General features: G+C 42.1%; 1 protein-coding gene across 9 annotated transcripts in view; it reads left to right on the top strand.

Moving 5' to 3' along the window:
- Positions 1-21,068, top strand: part of sgip1a (SH3GL interacting endocytic adaptor 1a) — a 305,775-nt gene that overhangs the window by 128,969 nt on the left and 155,738 nt on the right. For 8 of the 9 annotated variants that reach the window (XM_039735498.1, XM_039735495.1, XM_039735501.1 and 5 more), the window contains one exon: positions 13,047-13,058. The exons of the other annotated variant lie outside the window; for it this stretch is intronic. In XM_039735498.1, coding sequence (XP_039591432.1) covers positions 13,047-13,058 — 12 coding nt within the window. The remainder of the gene's footprint in view (positions 1-13,046; positions 13,059-21,068) is intronic. 9 annotated transcript variants of the gene reach the window in all.

Raw genomic sequence — 21,068 nt, 5'->3', positions numbered from 1 at the left:
TCCTGTATTTTTCTTGGCCTGCCAGACCTGCTGGGTTTAACAGCAACTGTGCCTGTGGCCTTCCATTTCCTGATTCCATTCCTTACAGTTGAAACTGACAGTTCAGACCTCTGAGAGCTTTTTGTAGCCTTCCCCTAAACCATGAGACTGAACAATCTTTGTTTTCAGATCTTTTGAGAGTTGCTTTGAGGATCTCATGCTGTCTGTCGCTCTTCAGAGGAGAGTCAAAGGGAAGCACAACTTGTAATTGACCACCTTAAATACCTTTTACCACTCATGATTGGACACACCTGTCTATGAAGTTCAAGGCTTGACAAGCTCATCCAACCAATTTGGTGTTGCAAGTAATCAGCATTGAGCAGTGACAGGCATTCAAATCAGCAAAATGACAAGGGGACCCACATTTTTGCACAGCCAGTTTTTCACATTTGATTCAATTTCATACAACTAAATACTGCTTCACTAAAAATCTTTGTTTGGAAAACACCGCAGTGCTCAGATGTTCCTAGGAAATGAAAGACATACCACTGGTATCTTTATTGTTGAAAGGAGAGTCAATTATTATGCAGGCTGAGACGGGTTCCCAAACTTTTTCATATGACTGTATATACTCTTTGGAAAGGGGTTCGTAAAAGCAGTGCTAATGTTTGTGATGAGCAATCTGTTGGAATGACAAATGCAATGTATTTGATTACTGCAAATGTTTGTGACGCTCCTTGTGTTGGGATAACCAGTAAAATGCAGGGGTCTTTGTTATATGTCATTTGGTATGGGATTTATAAAAGCAGTGTTAATGTGTGTAAAGTGTGATCTACTGGAATGATAAATGCACTGAATTTTCTTGCTAAAAATGTTTGTGGTGTACCGTGTGTTGGAATGGCAAATGCAATGCATATGTCTAAGTCAAATGCCATTTGGTATGAGATTCGTAAAAGCAGGGTTAATGTTTGTGATGCACCATCTGTTGGAGTGATTAATGCAATGGATTTTATTACTGCAAATGTTTGTGATGCACCATCTGTTGGAATGATTAATGCAATGGATTCTATTACTGCAAATGTTTGTGATGCACCATCTGTTGGAATGGCCAATGCAATGGATTCTATTACTGCAAATGTTTGTGATGCACCATCTGTTGAAATGGCCAATGCAATGCATATGACTCTGTTATATGTCATTTGGCATGGAATTCTTAAAAGCATTGCTAATATTTGTGATGTGCAATGCATTTTATTGCTACAGATGTTTGTGATGCGCCGCCTTTTGCAATGTCAGGGACACAGCAACCGGATGGACACACACAGACAGACACACAGGCATTTATCCTTTTATTAAGGTGGATAATATCGTGCATGCAGAGAAACGAAAAAGCTGTCAGAAGAGCAATTAGCCTACTAATAATTTGCTCCATATTTTCTTTATGAATAAGTAGGCTGCCATGTACTGTGTGTATAATGTAATCAATGCACTCATGCTTGAAATGAGACAACACTGCTGGTATGAGGCGGCTCAGAAATGCAGCACGCCGTTCAGGGGTTGGATTTTAATGTTTGTGCTGCTGGAGATTTCACCCCATTCCATACCTGGTGTTACATGTTATTTACTAGTGCCATTTTAACCATTCATGCCTTACAATTTCTTTCGGTGGACCAGTTCCTTTTTCTCTTGCCCACCCTGCCATTCCCACAGCTTTATAAAGGACTTGCTTGTAACTTTGCTTTTTTTTTGTTTTAATCACATGAGCCACTGACGCAACAGCCCACTGTGAATTCACCACCTGCATCCTTCACATTCTCTCAGTTAGCAAAAGCCGAGAACTGATGCAGCACTATGGCTGGGGTGTGTCTGTATGAAGCAGCAGCCTGCAGTGCCACAGCTAAATCCTGCACGGCTGTCATGTCACAACGGCAGTGACGTCGCGGAGGCATTAGTCACCATCATCCGTAAGCCTTTTGCAGACTAATACGCTGTAAATGGCTGAATATAAAAAAAGAGAGATCTGGCATAGTCAGCAAAAGGAGACAAGCCAAGGGCTGTCAGACACTCCTACGGTACAATCCTTCACATCCTGGCACGTTCACAGCGCACGTGAGTGTGTTAAGTTTCATAGTTAGAACTGAAGGCAAAATATTTGATGTGATCTCCACACTTCTGTCATTTGTCAGCAATTCACCGTTGGGATGAGTGGACGACAAGATGACAACTTCTAGTGTTGTCCGTATCCATTGCACATTAAATGTCACTACACTTTACCGTAAGCGTTGCTGTGGTAACGGTGCTCTGCCCTGCTGTAACCATGGTTACAGTCAGATAGTGGAATCTGGCCGGAGAGAACGGAAGAATCCGGTCAGAGGCTACGGCTCCGCAAATCCACGCAGGAGGAATGAAGCCCCCCTCTCTCTCTGTGTGTGTGTGTTTGGATCTCCATACCTGACTTAAGAGTTGGGCAGATCGTTCAGTGCTGTTTTAACTTACACAACTGTGACAGGTGTCTGGTCACACTTACTGGTAATCAAACTTAGACACCATTAAAATATCCGACTACGCCACCCAGTTTTATTAAGAGAATGGGAACTCTTGAAATTTACTGATAATAGCAGATAGGTTTGTTTAAATTGGGCGGTGAGTAAACACACAATGAAAGATTTCAGGAAAAGCAATACTAACTTCTATTACACAAGACAATGTAAAGTACATTTAAAACAGCGCTTCCCGATTCGTTTTACCCTCGCACCCCCTGTGACGGACGAGGCCGATTTCGCACCCCCTTGGTTTGAGAAGAAGTATGAAAAAATATGAGGTTAACGCAGATAAACATCACCAATTGAAGCTTTATGAATAATAGATACTTTATTCTCCATCAATAATTGTTTTGGTAAAGCCGTACTCAGTGTAATCCTCCTTCCATTTTCAATTTTTTTCGCGACTAGCCATGATTGAATGAACGGTAAAAAAAAGTAAGAGCGAAGCGACGGTGACTTACTGAGGCAGGCAGGCGAGAGCACAGTAGCACGGGGCTCAATGTAGTCAAGTCGATCTAAAATGCGCGATCAGATTCGAAAAAATATATCTTTTCAAGTTCTATTTGGATACAAGTAGGTTCTATTTAGTCGACAGAAATATCTTTGGTAGGAATGTAGGTTGAATTTAGGAAACATTTATGCAATGATGACTAAATTTAACTTACATTCCTACCAAAGATATTTCTGTCGACTAAATAAAACTTACTTATATTTAAAACTAGCAAAACACCCACGCTTCGCAGCGGAGAAGTAGTGTGTTAAAGAAGTTATGAAAAAGAAAAGGAAACATTTAAAAAATAACATAACCTGATTGTCAATGTAATTGTTTTGTCACTGATATGAGTGTTGCTGTCATCAAGGATTTGATTATCATTAATTCTTTCAATCAGGTTCGCATTTGGAGGACGTGTTGTGTTCACAGACACAGACAGACGGATATGTTGTAAATCACCACCACACCTTTATTTACAGAGCACTATTTTCAAGTTAAATGCCACACAACCCCAAACTCCCCCAAAGTCCAGGCCACACACTCTTGCCTTGTCTCTTCAGGCTGCCTCCACTCCTCACCTTCCAGCTTCGTCCTTCTTCCACCCGACTCAAGCCATCACATGAAGGGAGGCGGCCCCTTTTATAAGCACCCGGATGTGCTCCAGCAATCTCCCACCGACACGCCCCAGTGTGGCGGAAGTGCCGGCTGCATCCGGGTGTGACGGAAGTGCTGAGGTCCAGGGCTCCACCCTGGCGGTGACCACGTGCCCCTACAGGGTTGAGCTTCAAAGCCCCCAAAGGCACCAGGGTGGTCGCCACCACATGGTCTGGAGGAGGCGTAAGCCCTCCTCCGGTCCTCAGAGTCATCCTGGACCCCGAAACGCATCTGCGACGACAGCCATCACAATAATCAGTAACAGGATAACCCAGGAAATTTGCCTTTTAACTTCTCGCCCCAGTCCAAACAATGGGTGCCTATTGCCTGTTCATCTGCTGGGTTTTAAATGTAATATTTACATGTTCCTTTTCCTAAGAGCCCCAGTGTGCAAAAATGTCCCCCTCTGACACAATTAATACGATTTAAAACGTGCGCTCTATATTTAAAGGATGAGACGTATTTTACTTCATTTCATTTGGAGTCGATTCTTACAAAGCGTATGTCCACTTGCACACCAGTAGGATTACAGATAAGATTTAACTACATGTTATTTCAATTATCACATAAAGATCAAATGAACCTTCCCAAAAAGACAGCGCTGGGAAAATGTATTTGCCCCCCTTCCTGTTTGGATCCATTTAAGCTTATTTATAACATGTATGTGTTAATGGAATCCATTGTAGTTGTGCACCTTGTGACCTACAGGGGGCACTGCAGCTCCCCAAACACAAATGCTCGGACACAAGTTTCCCGTAAGAGCCAAGCATTTATTGGTGTGGAATTCATACAAGTAAGTGTTTCTCACACCACAGTCACTGCTCTAATTCTCCACACTCCTCTGTCATCTCTCCTCCACTCCTCCAACAAACTTTGTCTTCCTCCTCCCGATTGTGGCTCCGTGTGTTAAGGTGGGCAGCTCCTTCTATGTAAAACCCAGGAGTACTTCCGGTGCCTTGGGAGTACAGTACTTCTGGGTGATGCTGAAACCCCACAGGCGACACCCATGGAACCCAACAGGACTGAGCTAGAAAACTACAGTTGTCTATGTGTCCTGTGGGAGACCGTGGTGGTACCATAACCCCTGGGCACTGCCACCTAGCATGCTGCGGAAGACAATACTCTGAATAAACTGCCTTTCCCTGTGTTTCTATGCCACTTGTGTCCTGACAGGGTGAGGATTCCAGCTGGGATGCCAGTCCCCATGTGGCATCTCTCTCAACCTCAAGCATTAGCACTGTGGCACAGATTCCCATCCCAATACAATGCACAAAAAATTAATAATATAAACTCCTGAGACTCGCTTCAAAGTACTCGACAGTATTAATCTCCCTTGTGATTATTTATAGACCCTTCAAAAAGTGTTAAGACCCCTTCAGTTTGCTCAGGCTTTGTTGTGTTGCAGCCTTGTGCTAAAATCATTTTTTTTTTCCCCTCATCAAGCAACACTCGATATTCCAGAATGACAAAGCAAAAACGGAATCTTAGAAATTATAGAAAATTTGTTAAAAACAAAACCCTGAAATGCCACATTGACACAATTATTCAGATCCTTCACTCCCTTGTCAGCAGTTCTAGCCTGGAGTGTACTTAGGTTTGACGTGACAAGCGTCAGATCCCTGGATTAATGTGGAGGGGTGACTTTCTGGTTGAAGGATTTGTGCTGGAAACTGGATGGCTGCTGGATTCAAATCTCACCAGGGCCAGAAGGAATGCTACTCCATTGGGCCTTTGAGCAAGCCCCTTAATCTGCGATGTGGCTGTTGTGCAAATAGCTGACCGTGTGCTCGGACCCCAAGCTTCTGTTGTGTGTGTGTCTCCGTGGAGTAAGCTGGAGCATGTGGAGAAATAACAAACTCCTAATGCAAGAAATGGTATGTGGCAAATTAATTGAGTCTTCTCTGCAGATCCCCTTCAGCTCTGTCAGAGGAGGGAGACCGTTGGTGCACAGCTACTTTCCGGTCTGTCTGAAGATGTTTGATTGGGTTCAACTCTGGGCTCTGGCTGGGGCAGTCAAGGGCATTCCTGTGTTGCCACTCCTGTGTTGTCCTTGCTTTGTGTCCTGTTGGGAATTGAACTTTCAACTCAGTCAAAGGTCCGTAGCACGCTGGACCAGGTCTTCATTATGGATATCTCAGCACTTTGCTCTGTTCAGCTTTCTCACAACTAAGCGTCCACAACTGTGACACTGAAAAGCAACTCCACAGCATGAGGCTACCACCAGCATCCTGCTTCACTGTTGAAATGCCATTGAGGTGCCTGATTTTCTTAAGACGGGACACATAGAATTGAGGCCAAACAGTTCAGTCTCGACCTTTTCAAACCAGAGAATGTTTCTTCTCAAGGTCCGAGACTCCTTTAGGTGCTTTTCAAGTGTCATCAAAAGCCCAGATTAGTGGAGCAGTACTGGTTGCCCTTCTGGAAGTTTCTCTTATATCCACACTAGCCATCCCCCGTGGCTTCGCCCGCATATTAGTGAAACAGGACAGTGAGGAGGGCCCTGCCCAGCTCCCCACTCCAGGCGTCACACTTCCCCTTCCCCTCGGTCCGCAGCCTCTTTCTCTGATTAGCGTGAATATATCGCTCCTGCAAGCGAACTATGATACTTAGTGCAATGAGAGAAGTCGCAAAATCAACTGGAATGTTCAAGCAAATTATAGAAAAAAAAGATCTAAATCCATTACGTAGTTCTCTCGTTGGCTAACTAGTCAGAGTTAAGGTTTCACCCTGAAGCAGACGCGTGAGTGAGGAGGGCCCCACAGCCCAATGAGTTTCTCTCATTTTCGCACTAATAAAGCGGTACCGCAAGTGAACTCTGATACTTAGCGCGATGAGAAAATTGCAAAATCAACTTTGCAAAATGCTGCATTTGTTCAGCATATCACACAGCATACGGAAAGGGTGTCGTGAATTTTGACAAATAGCATTAACACATTTCAGTATGCACTTTTTCTGTTTCATAAATATGCCATTTATTTTTATACTTTTGCATAACAAAAATACACCATAATTTTTTTGTGAGTTTTTTTTGTAAAGATTCTTTGTAGGTTTCTTCCTTTTACTACATCAGAATATCCATCTGCTTTCTAAACCTCCGTTTCTTCTGGTCAGATTTAGTAAAAGTAGTACTCAAGGCACGTCAGCATGTAAATATCCACCTATTCTTGTGTCTTTGTTATTCCAAAAAATGTTGCATTTGTGATAATGCTAAATTTGTGGTATCAAAATGCATTTTATTTGTCATTCCAACAAGTGGTGCATTGCAAACATTAACACTACTTTTTTGAATCCCATATCAAATGACATATAACAGAGGCAGATGCATCGCTTATGGATTGCACATCACAAATATTACCAGTACTTTTACAAATTCTATACCAAATGGCATGTAACAGAGACATATGTATTTCATTGGTCACCTCAACAGATGGCACATCATAAACATTTATATAGTAATAAAAAATAATAATTCATTACATTTATATAGTACTTTTGTGAGTACTTAAAGTGCTACCACACATGGAGGACCCGGGACGTGAACCCAAGAGCTACTTACTGCAAGACATTAGCACTACCGCTGTGCCACCTGTGTGCCCAGATGGTGCATTACCCACATTTATAGTAATAAAATGCTTTTCATTTCTCATTCCAACATGTCACATAACAGAAACATATGCATTGTATTTTTCTTTCCAGCAGATTGTGCATCAAAATAGTATCACTGCTTTTTATGAATCCCATACTAAATAGCATGTAGCAGAGACATATTTATTGCATTTTCATTCCAACAGATGGTGCATCACAGACATTTATAGTAATGTATTTTATTAGTAGAATTGTTTCTGTCCTTTTACCATTCCAACAGATGGTGCATCACAGACATTTATAGTAATGCATTTTATTAGTACAAATGTTTCTGATGCACCATTTGTAGGAATGAAAAAAAAAACACAGAAACATTTGTACTAATAAAATGCATTACTACAAATGTCTGTGATGCACCATCTGTTGGAATGAAAACACAATAAATATGTCTCTGCTACTTGCTATTTAGTATGGAATTCATAAAAAGCACTGTTAATGTTTGTGATGTACCATCTGTTGGAATGGCAATTACAATGCATTTTATTACTACTTGCATTACAAAATGCATTCCAATAGATGGTGCATTGCAAATATCAATGCTGAGGTCTGTGTGGTTATTTAAATTTCAACCCCTGTTGATGGGCAGTGCAGCTTTTACTCCTTATATTTGAAGTTTCCACTAAAACACAGATCCGTTTCCTCAACAATTTTCATCGAGTACACCAGTCCATCACAGGATACAATAATACATCTGACGCATAATTGTTACCAGTAAATCATACATTAATTTGAAGTAAGAAGTATTGATCCAGACCTTTTATGATAGAATGCAAAATCATTTTTTATCCCAGTACATGGTAGTGTTGGTTTGATTGTCTTCAGTAAGTGAGCTCCATGGACCCTGTGGAGAAGGTGGTGTGGCATGGTGGTTAAGGCTTTGGATTTCAGACACTAAGGTTCTGAGTTTAAATCCCATTAATGTCACTGCATGACCATGAGCAAGTCACTTCAACCGCCTGTGCTCCAATTATGAAAAATGAAAAGAAACATCACCAATCGGATCTGACACGTTGTAAGTCACCTCTTTTATAAAGGTGTCAGTCAAATAAATAGAAGTAAACAGACAGGCATACGACTTACTGTAAGAGGGACTGCTTCCTACCTTGTACCTGATGATCATCCCTGGATAGGCTCCAGCGCTCAGTAAGACTGTAATCAAAATAAATTCAATTTTAAAATATGTAATCCTTTAGTCCATATGTTAAAACATCATAAGCCTTTTTTTTTTAGCCCAGTATAAAAATAGAAATAACATATTTCAAAAGGTTTATTATTTTTAAGGATAGTTTATTACTGTTAAGAGCATAGTTATTCATTTTTGTATACTTGTATACTGGATAACTAACAAAAGTATGTTCACAAAAAAGAATGAGGGTCATTTTCTTTGTTGTGGCTAATAAAGTAAGTGGCATGTAGAGTCAGCTTAGTGAGTCTCTACAAGTGGAGCCATCGTGCAACATGTCATCTGCCTGGGCACAGCTAAGTTCATCATACTGCAGATGATGAAGATCATGTTGGTTGGTCTTGAAGAGTTGCATACAGAAAAGGTGCATGTAGTCACTCAGAGGTAACCATCCATCCATTATCCAACCCGCTATATCCTAACTGCAGGGTCACAGTGGTCTGCTGGAGCCAATCCTAGCCAACACAGTGCACAAGGCAGGAAGCAAACCCCAGGCAGGGCGCCAGTCCACCGCAGGGCAAACACTCACACACACCAGGGACAATTTAGGATCGCCAATGCACCTAACCTGCATGTCTTTGGACTGTGGAAGGAAACCCACACAGACACGGGGAGAACATGCAAACTCCACACAGGGAGGACCCAGGAAGCGAACCCAGGTCCCCTTACTGCAAGGCAGCAGTGCTACCCACTGCGCCACCGTGCCGCCCCACTCTAGTTTAATGACTGTAATTTAACAAGGGCTTCGTCTGCTGTTGAAAACACTTACAAAGCATCAGTAAAGTGCGTATTCTTCTCTGCAATGTGGCCTGCTAAATTAACTTGACTTCGGAGTGGACAGAAGTGTCTTACGAGAGACGTGTTTCTCTTGATATTACATACGTTAATATGCAATGCACAGACCTGGTCAGACTGGTTGTTCTCCTTATAGCTCATTGAAAAAGTGCAGTCTGCCTCCTGAAAAGTGATGACATGAGACGCCACCAGAGGCGGCCTTATGGGTGTGTAGGTCCTGGGGCTGACCAACCCCACGCGGGGCCGGTTACGTCAAACGCTGTTACCGGTGTGTGTGGACTGGATAAAAATAATTTCTCATTACAGTATTAAATCAAAATATAATGATATAATCTATTAAAAAAGTGCAATTCATAAAAATGATGACAATACCACGGCGGTGCGAAATGCGATGCGGTGTCATGTGGAAATTAGCAGGGCCTCTTCTAGAAAAGCCCCCAAATTACAAGTATACTCAAGAGTCTCGATATGCAGGATGTCTTAGTCATCATAACTCATGTTGAAGCCATGTCAGCCAGTTCTCATGTTTTTGTGTATTAATATTCGGACATGTTTATGGCCTACAATTAAAATGTGGGTTTCAGTGTTTTGACAGGAAGTGTGAAATTAACGTAGAGCTATCATCATGAAATCTCTTACCGGTTTCCAGGTTTAGAGACGAAAATCCACGTTTCTTGCCTTCCAATTGGAAAAGTCGTTGACGACATCTTTGTAGTCTAATCTGGATCTGCAATGTCTTTTTCCATAGATAGGAGAAGCCAACCCAGCGACTCTACCTATTTTAGGAAGGGATTATAATGGTGACTTTTTTTGAGTGATGAAGGTGTTTCAAAGACGTCCACGTACGGAATTTGACCTTGAAGAGGGATTTTAAAAGGGCTCCTCTGAGAAGCATCTCAAATATATATATATATATATATATATATATATATGTTACGGCCAAAACCCGAAGTTCTGCCAGTTGCCGAATTGTCTTGCCGTTTCAATTTTTGGCTGCGAGGTGTGTGCCAAAGTCCAAATTCCTAGAAATGACCCGGGTATATGCTACATTGGCTGGCCATTTTGCAAAGCGGCGAGGACTCCCTGGCCAACATCCGATGCGCTGATATAAGACTGTCCACTCAAGGTGCAAAGATGCTTAAAAACTTTCAGATGCAGATTCAGATATGAGGTTTCCATTCTGCACAAGAAACTGTTCAAGGCAGGTCTTGTTCAGAAAGTGGACGTCACTTGAGATGGCCTACTCCTCGCCCAAACACTAACCTTAAGGTCAATAAAATAGGTCCCTGATGTTAAGTCACTATCCATCCATCCATTATCCAACCCACTATATCCAAACTACAGGGTCACGGGGGTCTGCTGGAGCCAATCCTAGCCAACACAGGGCAGGAACCAATCCCGGGCAGGGGTGCCAGCCCACCGCAGGGCGCACACACACCCCAATGCACCTAAACTGCATGTCTTTGGACTGTGGGAGGAAACCCACGCAGACAAGGGGAGAACATGCAAACTCCACACAGGGAGGACCCAGGAAGCAAACCCAGGTCTCCTAACTGCGAGGCAGCACCTCTACCCACTGTACCACCGTGTCGCCTTGTTAGTCACTATTTTAGGGCTAAAACGATAACAGAAATGTGAAATCTACTTGTATACCTAATCTTAATTATTGTGAAACAACCAAGTGGCATCCACTTTCTTAACAAGAGCCGCTACTAAGTGCGCAACAAATCGTTGCTTTTTTTTTTTTTCTTCCAACTTTGGCCAATCGCCCCATGCCATTTCGCAAACTGGCTTGCCAAATCCCGAAATTGAGGAAAAGATCGGACATTGGTCGGTCAATTTACAGCGGCATTAGCCATTTCCCGATTTGGCCAGACACTTTCCGCTTTGGCCGATTTCGGGTTTTTGCCGTGACATATACACTGGAGAATAAAACTTGACAAACCCACTCGAATGGGACACGCGGACCTCAAAAGAGGGACCCCCCCCCCTTAGGCGCTGGGCCTGGGGTTGGCCGCCCCACTTGCCACCCCCAAATGCCGCTCTTGGACTCCACTGTCCCATGTAGACCTACACGCCTTTGACGTGTCATTAGCAAAGCAAGTGTTGCTTCTTCTACAAAGATCTTCTAAAAAGGGCTTGGACGCATTTGTTGGGACCTCTAGAAAAGATCCTAACTGGATTTGAGTGTGCAGCTGCTCATTTATACCCTATGTAACATAAGACAAGACACGTTGTAAGTTTTGGGGTCTTCCGCCCCGTATACTGTAACAGAAAAAAACAGCAGTCAATCGCTTTTACAAACATGGAAAGCAAAAAGACAAATGAGGGGAGAAATGGACGGGCTTTTTATGAGGGCGGACCGGAGATTGATGTGAAGGATGCTGGGTATTGGTGATGGATTCTGGGAACTGATGTCATCAAGGGGTCATCGGAGGGATTAAATAGACCCGAAAGTGCGTGCTTCCTATAGCCGTCATGGCGTTCGCTTATGTCTCTGAGGCCTCGGGCTTTCTGAAGAAGGAAAGAAAGAGAGGTTAGTACCCGTCAGAGACCCTCGCGGCACGTTTTCCGTAACAACCCGGGTCAATCCGCTGTTCCCCAAGCACTCGTGCGTGACACCTAATTCTTGTGCCCTTCCCGTTGCTCATTAGACAATATTCTGTTCTAGGAAAGAGACTGAAGTGCCGTGTTTTAAAAAGGAATTGTTGTCAGCATAATGAGACAAAGCCATTAGGAAGGTTTGGGCAGGCCCGGTTCTGCCAGTCGTGCAAAGGGTGCATGCACGAAGGCGGCCGAACAAAACGCAGTCTCGGCGCGGGGCTCGTCTTTTCCCGTCGAATGTCGGTAACTTGCCTCAAAGTAAAACGTTCAAGTCACAACACATGAATTGTGGCAGCTCAAGTACGCAGCACATCAATCAAAAGTTTTTGTAGTATTAATAGGAATTTTACTGATGAATTCATTAAACTTGTCACCAATTCGTTAAATGCGTAAGTCAAGTTTTCTTCTACCTACGACGAAATTCATTTTTTTTGACATTAAAGAAATTGCGGAAATGTTTAATTTTAAATACACAGGTTTATTAAACGAGTGAAGGTATTATAGGGTGAGGGGGCAGCTGAAATTAAATGACACGATGGCAGCTTCGCTTCTTCTAGAACCGGCCTGGGTTTGGGGCAGCCACCCGTATAATGGGCCCTGGCTGCAAAAGGTTTCAAATAACTGGGCTATGTTCACAAGTCGGAGTGCAAAACAGAACTGGAGTCTTCCAGCTAAGATGGCAGCTTTACAGGCCGGTTAAGGAAGTGACGTCCTCTTTAGGGCCGGAACCGGAAGTGACGTCATCTGTGGCGCCGGAACCTGGCGGGATTTCTCGAGAGTGGTCTGCAAGGAATCGAGGTCCCCCTGGTCTGTCATGGCATTCCCATTACTTAGGCCCTTTAGCTGTCTCCTATTTGCACGTGTGTGACACTGCGTAAGGTGAAATCGGGAGGAGGTATCGGGACCACTTAGCTATCAGCTGAACAAACGGGCCTAATGGCCTGAAGGGTCTCCTGTCGTTTGTCCCGTTTCTTTTGTTCTTATGTACGTCGTTGTCAGTGTCATTCTGGCGCTGCTTTGCCTGGTGTGAAATTCTTTTGACGGTGAGGGTGCTCAGTGTATCTGATGCCTCCATTGGGGTCTTCATTATTGAATCCTAATGCCAATGTGTCCTTTTTTTTCCATGCCTTGCCCTGCCTTCCTTCTGCAGAGAAGAAGTCCGGTAAGCTCCATCTTGGTTCTAGCATGAGGCGCAGGTCATTGCTGCATGGCTGTTCTCTGCAAGCATGCCTTATTGTGTTTTTATTTATTTATTTTTATTTAAATCTTGATGTTATTTGTCACCGGGGTCACCACTGTTTAGAAAGGGTATAATGTTTACTGCACTTTGAACCCAGAGAAGCTGTCCATTAATAATATCGTCATTTCCTTATAACTCCTGCCAGTGCTGTCATTTGAATTTTTCTTTTAAGGGACATTTTTCAGTTTTGAGTTTTTTTCTTAGAGTTTCCTCGATCCTCATACTGTAGAGCTGGGGGGTCTCCAACTGCAGTCCTGGAGAGCTGCTGTGGCTGCAGGTTTCCTCCCTGACATAATCTTCACCAGTGACCAGTTTGTGATGTTCATTGACTTCTTTCTCCTTTCGTTATAATTGACACATTTTTTGAGATTCAGTCTTTTGAATTTCATTTTTTTTCCTTAAACGCATGTGAAGTGAGCCATCAGACCACCACCTAAATGGGGGCCTTAAATGCCAACCAGTGTCACTCAACCAGTTTCTTCATTAGAAGTCAATTCATGTTTTTAATTAAACCCAATACTTAATCAATGGCTTGTTGCTGCTCTCGTTCTGCCACAGCAGACATTCCCAAAACTGTCGACTTTCTCTTTTCTAAGAACTCTGTGAAAATGTTTTGATGAACTGAGTAGGTCAACATTCCCGAGACCTTCATCTTTCTTTATTTTCAGATATTGTATAATGGACACAGGTCAGCTGGTCATGTGTTGGCTCATTTTGCAGCTTCTTATTGTTGGGCAGATAATTAAGGAAAAAAGAAATAATTAAGGGATCAGAGTCTTAAATAGCAAGTCAATTACAATGAAGGTAAATGAAGCTAATTAGCATCAAAAAACAGGTCACTAATTAAGAAAGTGGTTAGAATGAAAACCTGCAGCCACTGCGGCCCTCCAGGACCGGAGCTGTTGAGTCTCTACGTTATGGACACTGTCGTCTCTGACTTGTGCATTCTGGGAGGTTTTGCTTTTTAAACGAATTTTGGAAATTACTAATTTTGATGACTTTGTGCTTTTTTAACCCTTACAACCTCTTTGGGTCAAATTTCGCCAATTGTTGTTTTTGAAATAGATAAAAGAATTGTAAACTTCATCCATTCAAGATAAAACTTTGTGACTTCTCTTAATTTCCCCCAAATTAATGAACAGTAACAAAAAATGAAGAGCTAGTAGACTTGTGAAAGACCAAAACAACAATTAAGTTGATGATGATGATATCTATCTATCTGTCTAATAGGGTGACCAGACGTCCTCTAAAAGGAGGACATGTCCTCTTTTTTAACATGGTTTCCTCCGTCCTCCAGGCGTTTCAAAAATTCATTAAAATGTCCTCCATTCACAGAATCACGAACAGAGCTGACCGTTTTTGACTAATTACATACGATATTTACCGAGAATGAGCAGCCTTTGGCCATTCTCTATTCATCCGCATCACCGCGTGACATTACGTTACGTTATCACGTTATCAATAATTGTAACATCAAGTAGCAGCAACACTGTTTTATATTCTATTCCCTCCCGACGGCGCAAAGGACAGCGGTTAGCGGTTGATTGGAGTTGGAAAATATATGTGGTAAATTTTGTCCTCCTTTTTGACTGTCGGTGTCCTCCTTTATGCCCGAACCCATATGGTCACCCTACTATCTATCATATAGTGCCTTCACATCTATCTATCTATCTATCTATCTATCTATCTATCTATCTATCTATCTATCTATCTATCTATCTATCTATCTATCTATCATATAGTGCCTTCACATCTATCTATCTATCTATCTATCTATCTATCTATCTATCTATCATATAGTGCCTTCACATCTATCTATCTATCTATCTATCTATCTATCTATCTATCTATCTATCTATCTATCTATCTATCTATCTATCTATCTATCTATCTATCTATCATATAGTGCCTTCACATCTATCTATCTATCTATCTATCTGGGTGAAGGTCTGTGATAACAGTTTGCAGCTTGAAAGCTACAAAAGGAGATGATGAGTCCCATATATTAAAATTGTTTTTTACTCTTAAGCTTTGAACAACCTATCAGGTGTCATCATCAGAGGAAATTGATTAGAGGCACAGGAAGCAACAGCAATATAAAGGAATAGTAGTGGAAACAAGAACATACAGTAAATATAAGCAATGAATCAAAGAGGCTGCCTTCACCGTCCGTTGCTGAATTAGCCAGACGATCCTGGTGTCTCTTCCAGGGTTGTACAATTTCTTAACTGTTTTGAAGGTGTTACCGTATATACTCGTGTCTGATTTTATGATCGAGTTTTTTGGGGTTTTAAGACCCAACTTATATGCCCATTCAAAAATATAACACTTCATTTTTTTTTTTTTTTACATCTTCTTGTCTTCTCCAATCTCTCTCACCAGTTTCTCAGACACGTCAAATTTTGTTGCAGCAGCGCAGTTACCAATTTCTTTCACTGCTTCAACGACTTTTAATTTAAAAACAGCTTCATATTTTCTTCTGATCGAACGCTCCATCGTAGATAAGGGATGCTCTTACGATAAAGGTGTATGAGTGTGTGTGAGGGGTTGTTAAGACTTCCAAGATTTCTTAAACTGCTTGGGACCATGGAACCTGACACAAAAGTATGTATACATACTGGCATCACGTTTGCTACAGTAAATTCTCACTATTTCTGTGGATTCGCTTTATCCACTATCATAAAGCATAACCCATTGTGTGACACCTCCAGTCTAATTGTACTGTATCTATTCACTGCCAAATGCAGCAGAAAAACAATTCCCAGAGTGCCACTGCGCAACAGTAGAATGTCTTTCTGAAAAACAGCAGATCTGTGATACCCTTAGACATCTGGATCAACACTAAATGGATCAACCTGTGCCAACCCACTACCAAGGGGCGTGGGTAAGTCATTGATCCCCGTTTGTGATGGGGACCAGAGCTTGCAATTGTTTCCCATGGATGAAGAATTGTTTTCCTCTAGGGGCGATAGCTCCCTATTTGGAATAGGTTCTTTTTAATTGCAGCGTTTTAAGTAACCTGAACCTTAATAGATATATTATAACAAGGCGATATCCCTTCCCCTGCAGTGGGCTGGCTCCCTGCCCGGGGTTTGTTTCCTGCCTTGCGTCCTGTGTTGGCTGGGATTGGCTCCAGTAGACCCCTGTGACCCTGTAGTTAGGATATAGTAGGTTGGAGAATGATATCCTTCCCATAGTGATACAGCAGTAAGAAATCACATAAGAGAAATTAACTCAGCTTTCTTCAATAACGATTTACGTGGCACAACAGATGAGGAAGCCAATTACCAAAGTGGAAGTTCGATGTATACAGTCTGCCATTTTTGTCTCTGCGCTGGAAGGGTTTTTAGGATTGGATGACTTATTTACCATCCGTCTGGCTTCCCTGTGTGCCGGGCAATGTTCCAAGGCTTTATTCTCTTTCCCCATGTGCAGGCCCTCACTTAGGTAAATCATGCCATCCCAAACAAGGCAAAGAGAGGATTCAATTTTATCCATCCAGCCATCCATTATCCAACCTGCTATATATTTCATTTGGCCAATTAAGATTTGAAGTTATCAAACAAATTTTTTATTTTTTTATTTTTAGTATCCACAGTTTAATTTTCTCCTATTTTATTGTAACTGATATTGATTTCAAAACAGAAAAGGTGGGCATATCCAAGTACGCAAGGTAACAACAATAACAGCATTTATTTATATAGCAGGTTTTCATACAAATGATGTGGCTCAGAGTGTTTGAATCTATTGTGAAAATAATGGCCTTGGGGCAGCCACCCATGTACTTAATCCCTGGCTGTGAAAGGGTAAATATATGCAGAGTTGTGAAGAGGTTTGCGTCGAAAACCGAACTGAGGTTTGGTACAGACAAGGTGGGTTTTAAAATCGTAAGGAGGAAGTGACATATTTGGGGTGGAACTGGAAGTGACATCTTCAGGGGTGGAACTGGAATTGACATCTTCAGGGGTGGAACCGGAAATGTGACGATCCAGTAATTAATCTAACAGAGATAATTTTACAGATGGTGTTTTATAGAATTCTGCCAGATGACCATCTGGGCCTGCAGCTTTTCCACTTTGTAGAGGATTAATAGTAATTAAACGTTTGGAGTGCACTGAAGATTTATTCTGTTCCTCTATGTGCAGTTCATCAAGCGGTGGCACTTCCATTTTATCAAAGAAATCTTTCTTTTGTCTCTCAGTTTCATTGTATTTCAGCATGTATACAATCTTTTACTATTTGTTACATATGTTACATATTTCTCTGTGTTCAGTGCCTTTAACTCTCATTGCATTGTTAATCACTGTGAATGCATTCTGTGTCACTACATTATGCATGTCTTAAGAGCATTTACTCCATTTTCATAATTAGCCGTCCCCTGCGGCTCTGCCCGTGTGGTAGTGAAACAGGACAAACTTTAAAAATCAATAAACAAAAAGTATCGCAAGCTAAACAGAGGCAAGGTACGCTCCAAAATGCAGAGGTAGACCAACTCCCCACTCCTGATGTCACGCTTCCCCCTTTCCTCGGCCCACAGCCTCTATCTCGTTTACTAGCTAAGTGGATGTAAGATATGCCCCGAGGCTGGCGTGTGAGTGAGGAGGGCCTCAGCCTGCTGTGTGTCCCTCGGATTCGCACAAATAAATCGGTACCACAAGCAAATTATGATACTTAGTGTAATGAGAGAAGTCACAAAATCAACCGGAATGTTGAAGCAAATTCTAGAAAAAAACCCGATCTAAATCCATTAAGTAGTTCTTTCATTCTCTAGCTAAGTGGAGGTAAGGTACACACCCCAAGGCTGGCGTATAAGTGAGGAGGGCCCCTTCCCTTGGGCCGCTGCATGTCTCTTGGATTCATGTAAATAAATTTGGTACTGCAAGTGAACTATGATACATAGCGCGATAAGAGAAGTCGCAAAATCAACCGAAATATTCAAGCAAATTATAGAAAAAACTCACAGATCTAAATCTTGAAAAGTGGACAGGCATACAGATACCACCGTTTACTGTAATGAGCTGAAGAGCTTCCAAACATAAAGAATCCAAAAAAAGAGTGGGGGAAAGCCATCAAACCCCAGCTAGTAAAGATACAGTATATCCAAAAACGCTGTAACAAAATAAAACTCCATGGTGTGCAACAGGCAAAAAGAGTTGCCTTGAAAAGGCAAAGGCAATTCAGAAATAAACAACTCCCAATAAACACAGTTCAACAGATATAATTAAAAAATTAAAAATCCACAATGTCAAAAACATCATAAATATTTGCTAGAGAAACTCACCACACCATGAGAGAATTCAATGAACCGCAAGGGACTGTGGGTTTTCCTAAGTCTTTATAGGACTGAGAACAGTCCCTTGTTCTGATGGGCAGGTGACCCCGCCTCTTGGGGAACCTCCCACAAAGCAGAAGAGAATATAGCAGACTACCCATTGGTATTGTAGATGCCACAGGGGATGGACGGGCATCCCAACCAGAAGAGGGGATGGTTCCTTACCCGAATGGGAGGATCCTAGCTGTCCTTGTGGTGTCTACAGTGTATAGAAACTAAATAATCAATACCGTTAGAACTTAAACATAAATTAGATTTTTGAACCCCAGCTCTGGGAGACCCAGGCTGAAACATGAGCCTTACAAATTTGTCATTAACAGTAGCTACTTTCTAAACTCTGAGTTGATTCTTTTGAGTTGTGAGAAGCTGGTGCCTCTGCCTGGTTAGCCTCTCACTGTTGTGTTGCCTATCAATTTCTGACCATCTTATGTTCATATTAGATCTGATGGCCCCAGCACCATTTGGTAATACGTTCTTGGTATCAATAACTACTGAAAGAATTTTACAATATTGATCTGCTTCCATCAATGCCTTCATGTCTTTGTTGAAATTATTTTAAGGTTGAATCTGGCATCCGCCTAAGAAACGAACTTGAATTTACGTTCTCTTAATTAAAATAGATGTCTTTTCATTGTTCGGCAGTAATTGGGGTTTAACTCCTGCACTGTGTTTCTTTCCAGTGTGGTCAGGACAAGATCAGGCTCAAACAGAGGAGGAGAAAACCAAGCGCTTTAAGAAGCTAAATAAGCTGAGAGGAAACGAGAGAGGGAGAAAGAGAGACATTAGAGAGAATGTGAATCAAAAGAAAGAGCAGAGAGATCCAAGAGTAGGGAAGAGAGGAGCACAGGAAGTCCATTTCTCTCCGGACTTGTTAAAAGGAGCCGTAACTTGTTATCTTGTCATGGATCTTCTGCCATCGACATGCAGTGCGTTGTTTTCATCTTGCATTTCAAGACTTTTTAATAAAATACCCTGTGATAGGACTCTTGATATAATAAAGGTTGACTGATTGACCTAAACTTGTTTGAGGTACAGTATATATTATGGCAAATAGATAATAAAATCAACGTCGTTTCAGAGTCATTTGCCTTATGGATTAGCTGGGCCTTGTTTTGTGTTCTTTTGTAGGTTCATTAGTGACCCTCAGATCAAATGTATGGTCTCAGGTGGGCAGAGTTGTTAATTTTTGAAAAATCCTTCCGGCTGTTAAACCAATTAGTTGATTTAGTGAGATCTGTCATGGCCTGGAAATGCTCCTGTGTTTGAGGAGAGGTTTCGATAAGTCACAATGCTGTTGAGTGAACACGCTGGTCGAGGGCTCTTCAACTCTGCAAACATCTTGAACATGGACACCGTCGATGAAACCTCCACAATTCTTCAGGCAAGCTTGGATTTAAACTGGATAAAGTGAGCAAAAGGGGGTGAAACCATAACAAAACTCCCAAGCAACAAGGTTGGAACCTAGAGGAGATGGAGATCGGGGTTACCGAGTACCAGACACTGGACTGAGCACAAAAGACACACTTTGAAGATGACATAAATGCCTGGCAAATTACAAATTCAAGACAGGAGGTGACATAGCGTAAAGAGGAACAACATTTCACAAAGCGACCAGAGACTTTATAGCATCTTGTTTATTGGAGGGGATGGGGCTGACTGTTTAGGAAGGCGGGAAACTCTGACTATGAAAACCTCACACAGTCCTATTCACTTCTTACCCACTTTCTGCCAGTTCTACTGAGAAGGGGTGTGCATGCTGGACAGCATACCCACCTTAATAGAAGGGCAAGCGTATGTGTATCCTTGTGTCCATCCTGTTGCTGTGTCTCTCTTACATGCCATTTGGCATGGGATTTGTAAAAGTACTGGTAATGTTTGTCTTGTGCCATCTGTTTGAATAATTAATGCAATGCACTTTATTATGGTAAATGTTTGTGATGCACCACCTGTTGGAATGATTAATGCAATGCACTTTATTTCTACAAATATTTGTGATGCACCATCTGTTGAAATGACCAATGCAATGCATATGTCTCTGTGATATGCCATTTAGTATGGGATTCGGAAAATAATTGCTAATATTTGTGATGCGCCATCTGTTGGAATGACAAATGCAAAGCATACACAAGCTCTACTTTTCAGGACTTCCGACTGACCTGGAAGTGCTTCCTTCGGGGTGTGTCCCGGCACAGGAAGTGCTCCCGGGTCTAGCATAAAAGAGGAAGCTCAACCCCAGCCAGGGGAGTTGGAGTTGGGTGAGGAGAAGGACAACACCCACCAGGGAGGAGTTGTAGGAACGTTTATTGGTGTATTTGCAGTGTCCTATAGGAGTTATTGGAGGTATTTTCGTTAATAAACAGTGTTTGTTTTTACAAGGGACTGTTTTGCGTGGTTTGATCTCTTGTGCCCCCTAGTAGTCACAGGTCTTAAAGTTAGTAATGTTGATCCCGAGGTATGTTGACCTCCACTCAGCTGTGAGAAGAAGATGGGAGTTGGGCATTCTGTTGTAGCGGGCCTGTCAAGCGGCAGATCATAGCTTCAATGTTGGACGTCTTTGTTGAGTGTCGATCTCTTTGCAGGTAGGGTGAATCTTTCAAATA

Source organism: Polypterus senegalus, chromosome 14, assembly GCF_016835505.1.
Source record: "Polypterus senegalus isolate Bchr_013 chromosome 14, ASM1683550v1, whole genome shotgun sequence".
In the NCBI taxonomy this organism is placed as follows: Eukaryota; Metazoa; Chordata; class Cladistia; order Polypteriformes; family Polypteridae; genus Polypterus; species Polypterus senegalus.
This window is presented reverse-complemented; position numbering and strand designations above follow the sequence as displayed.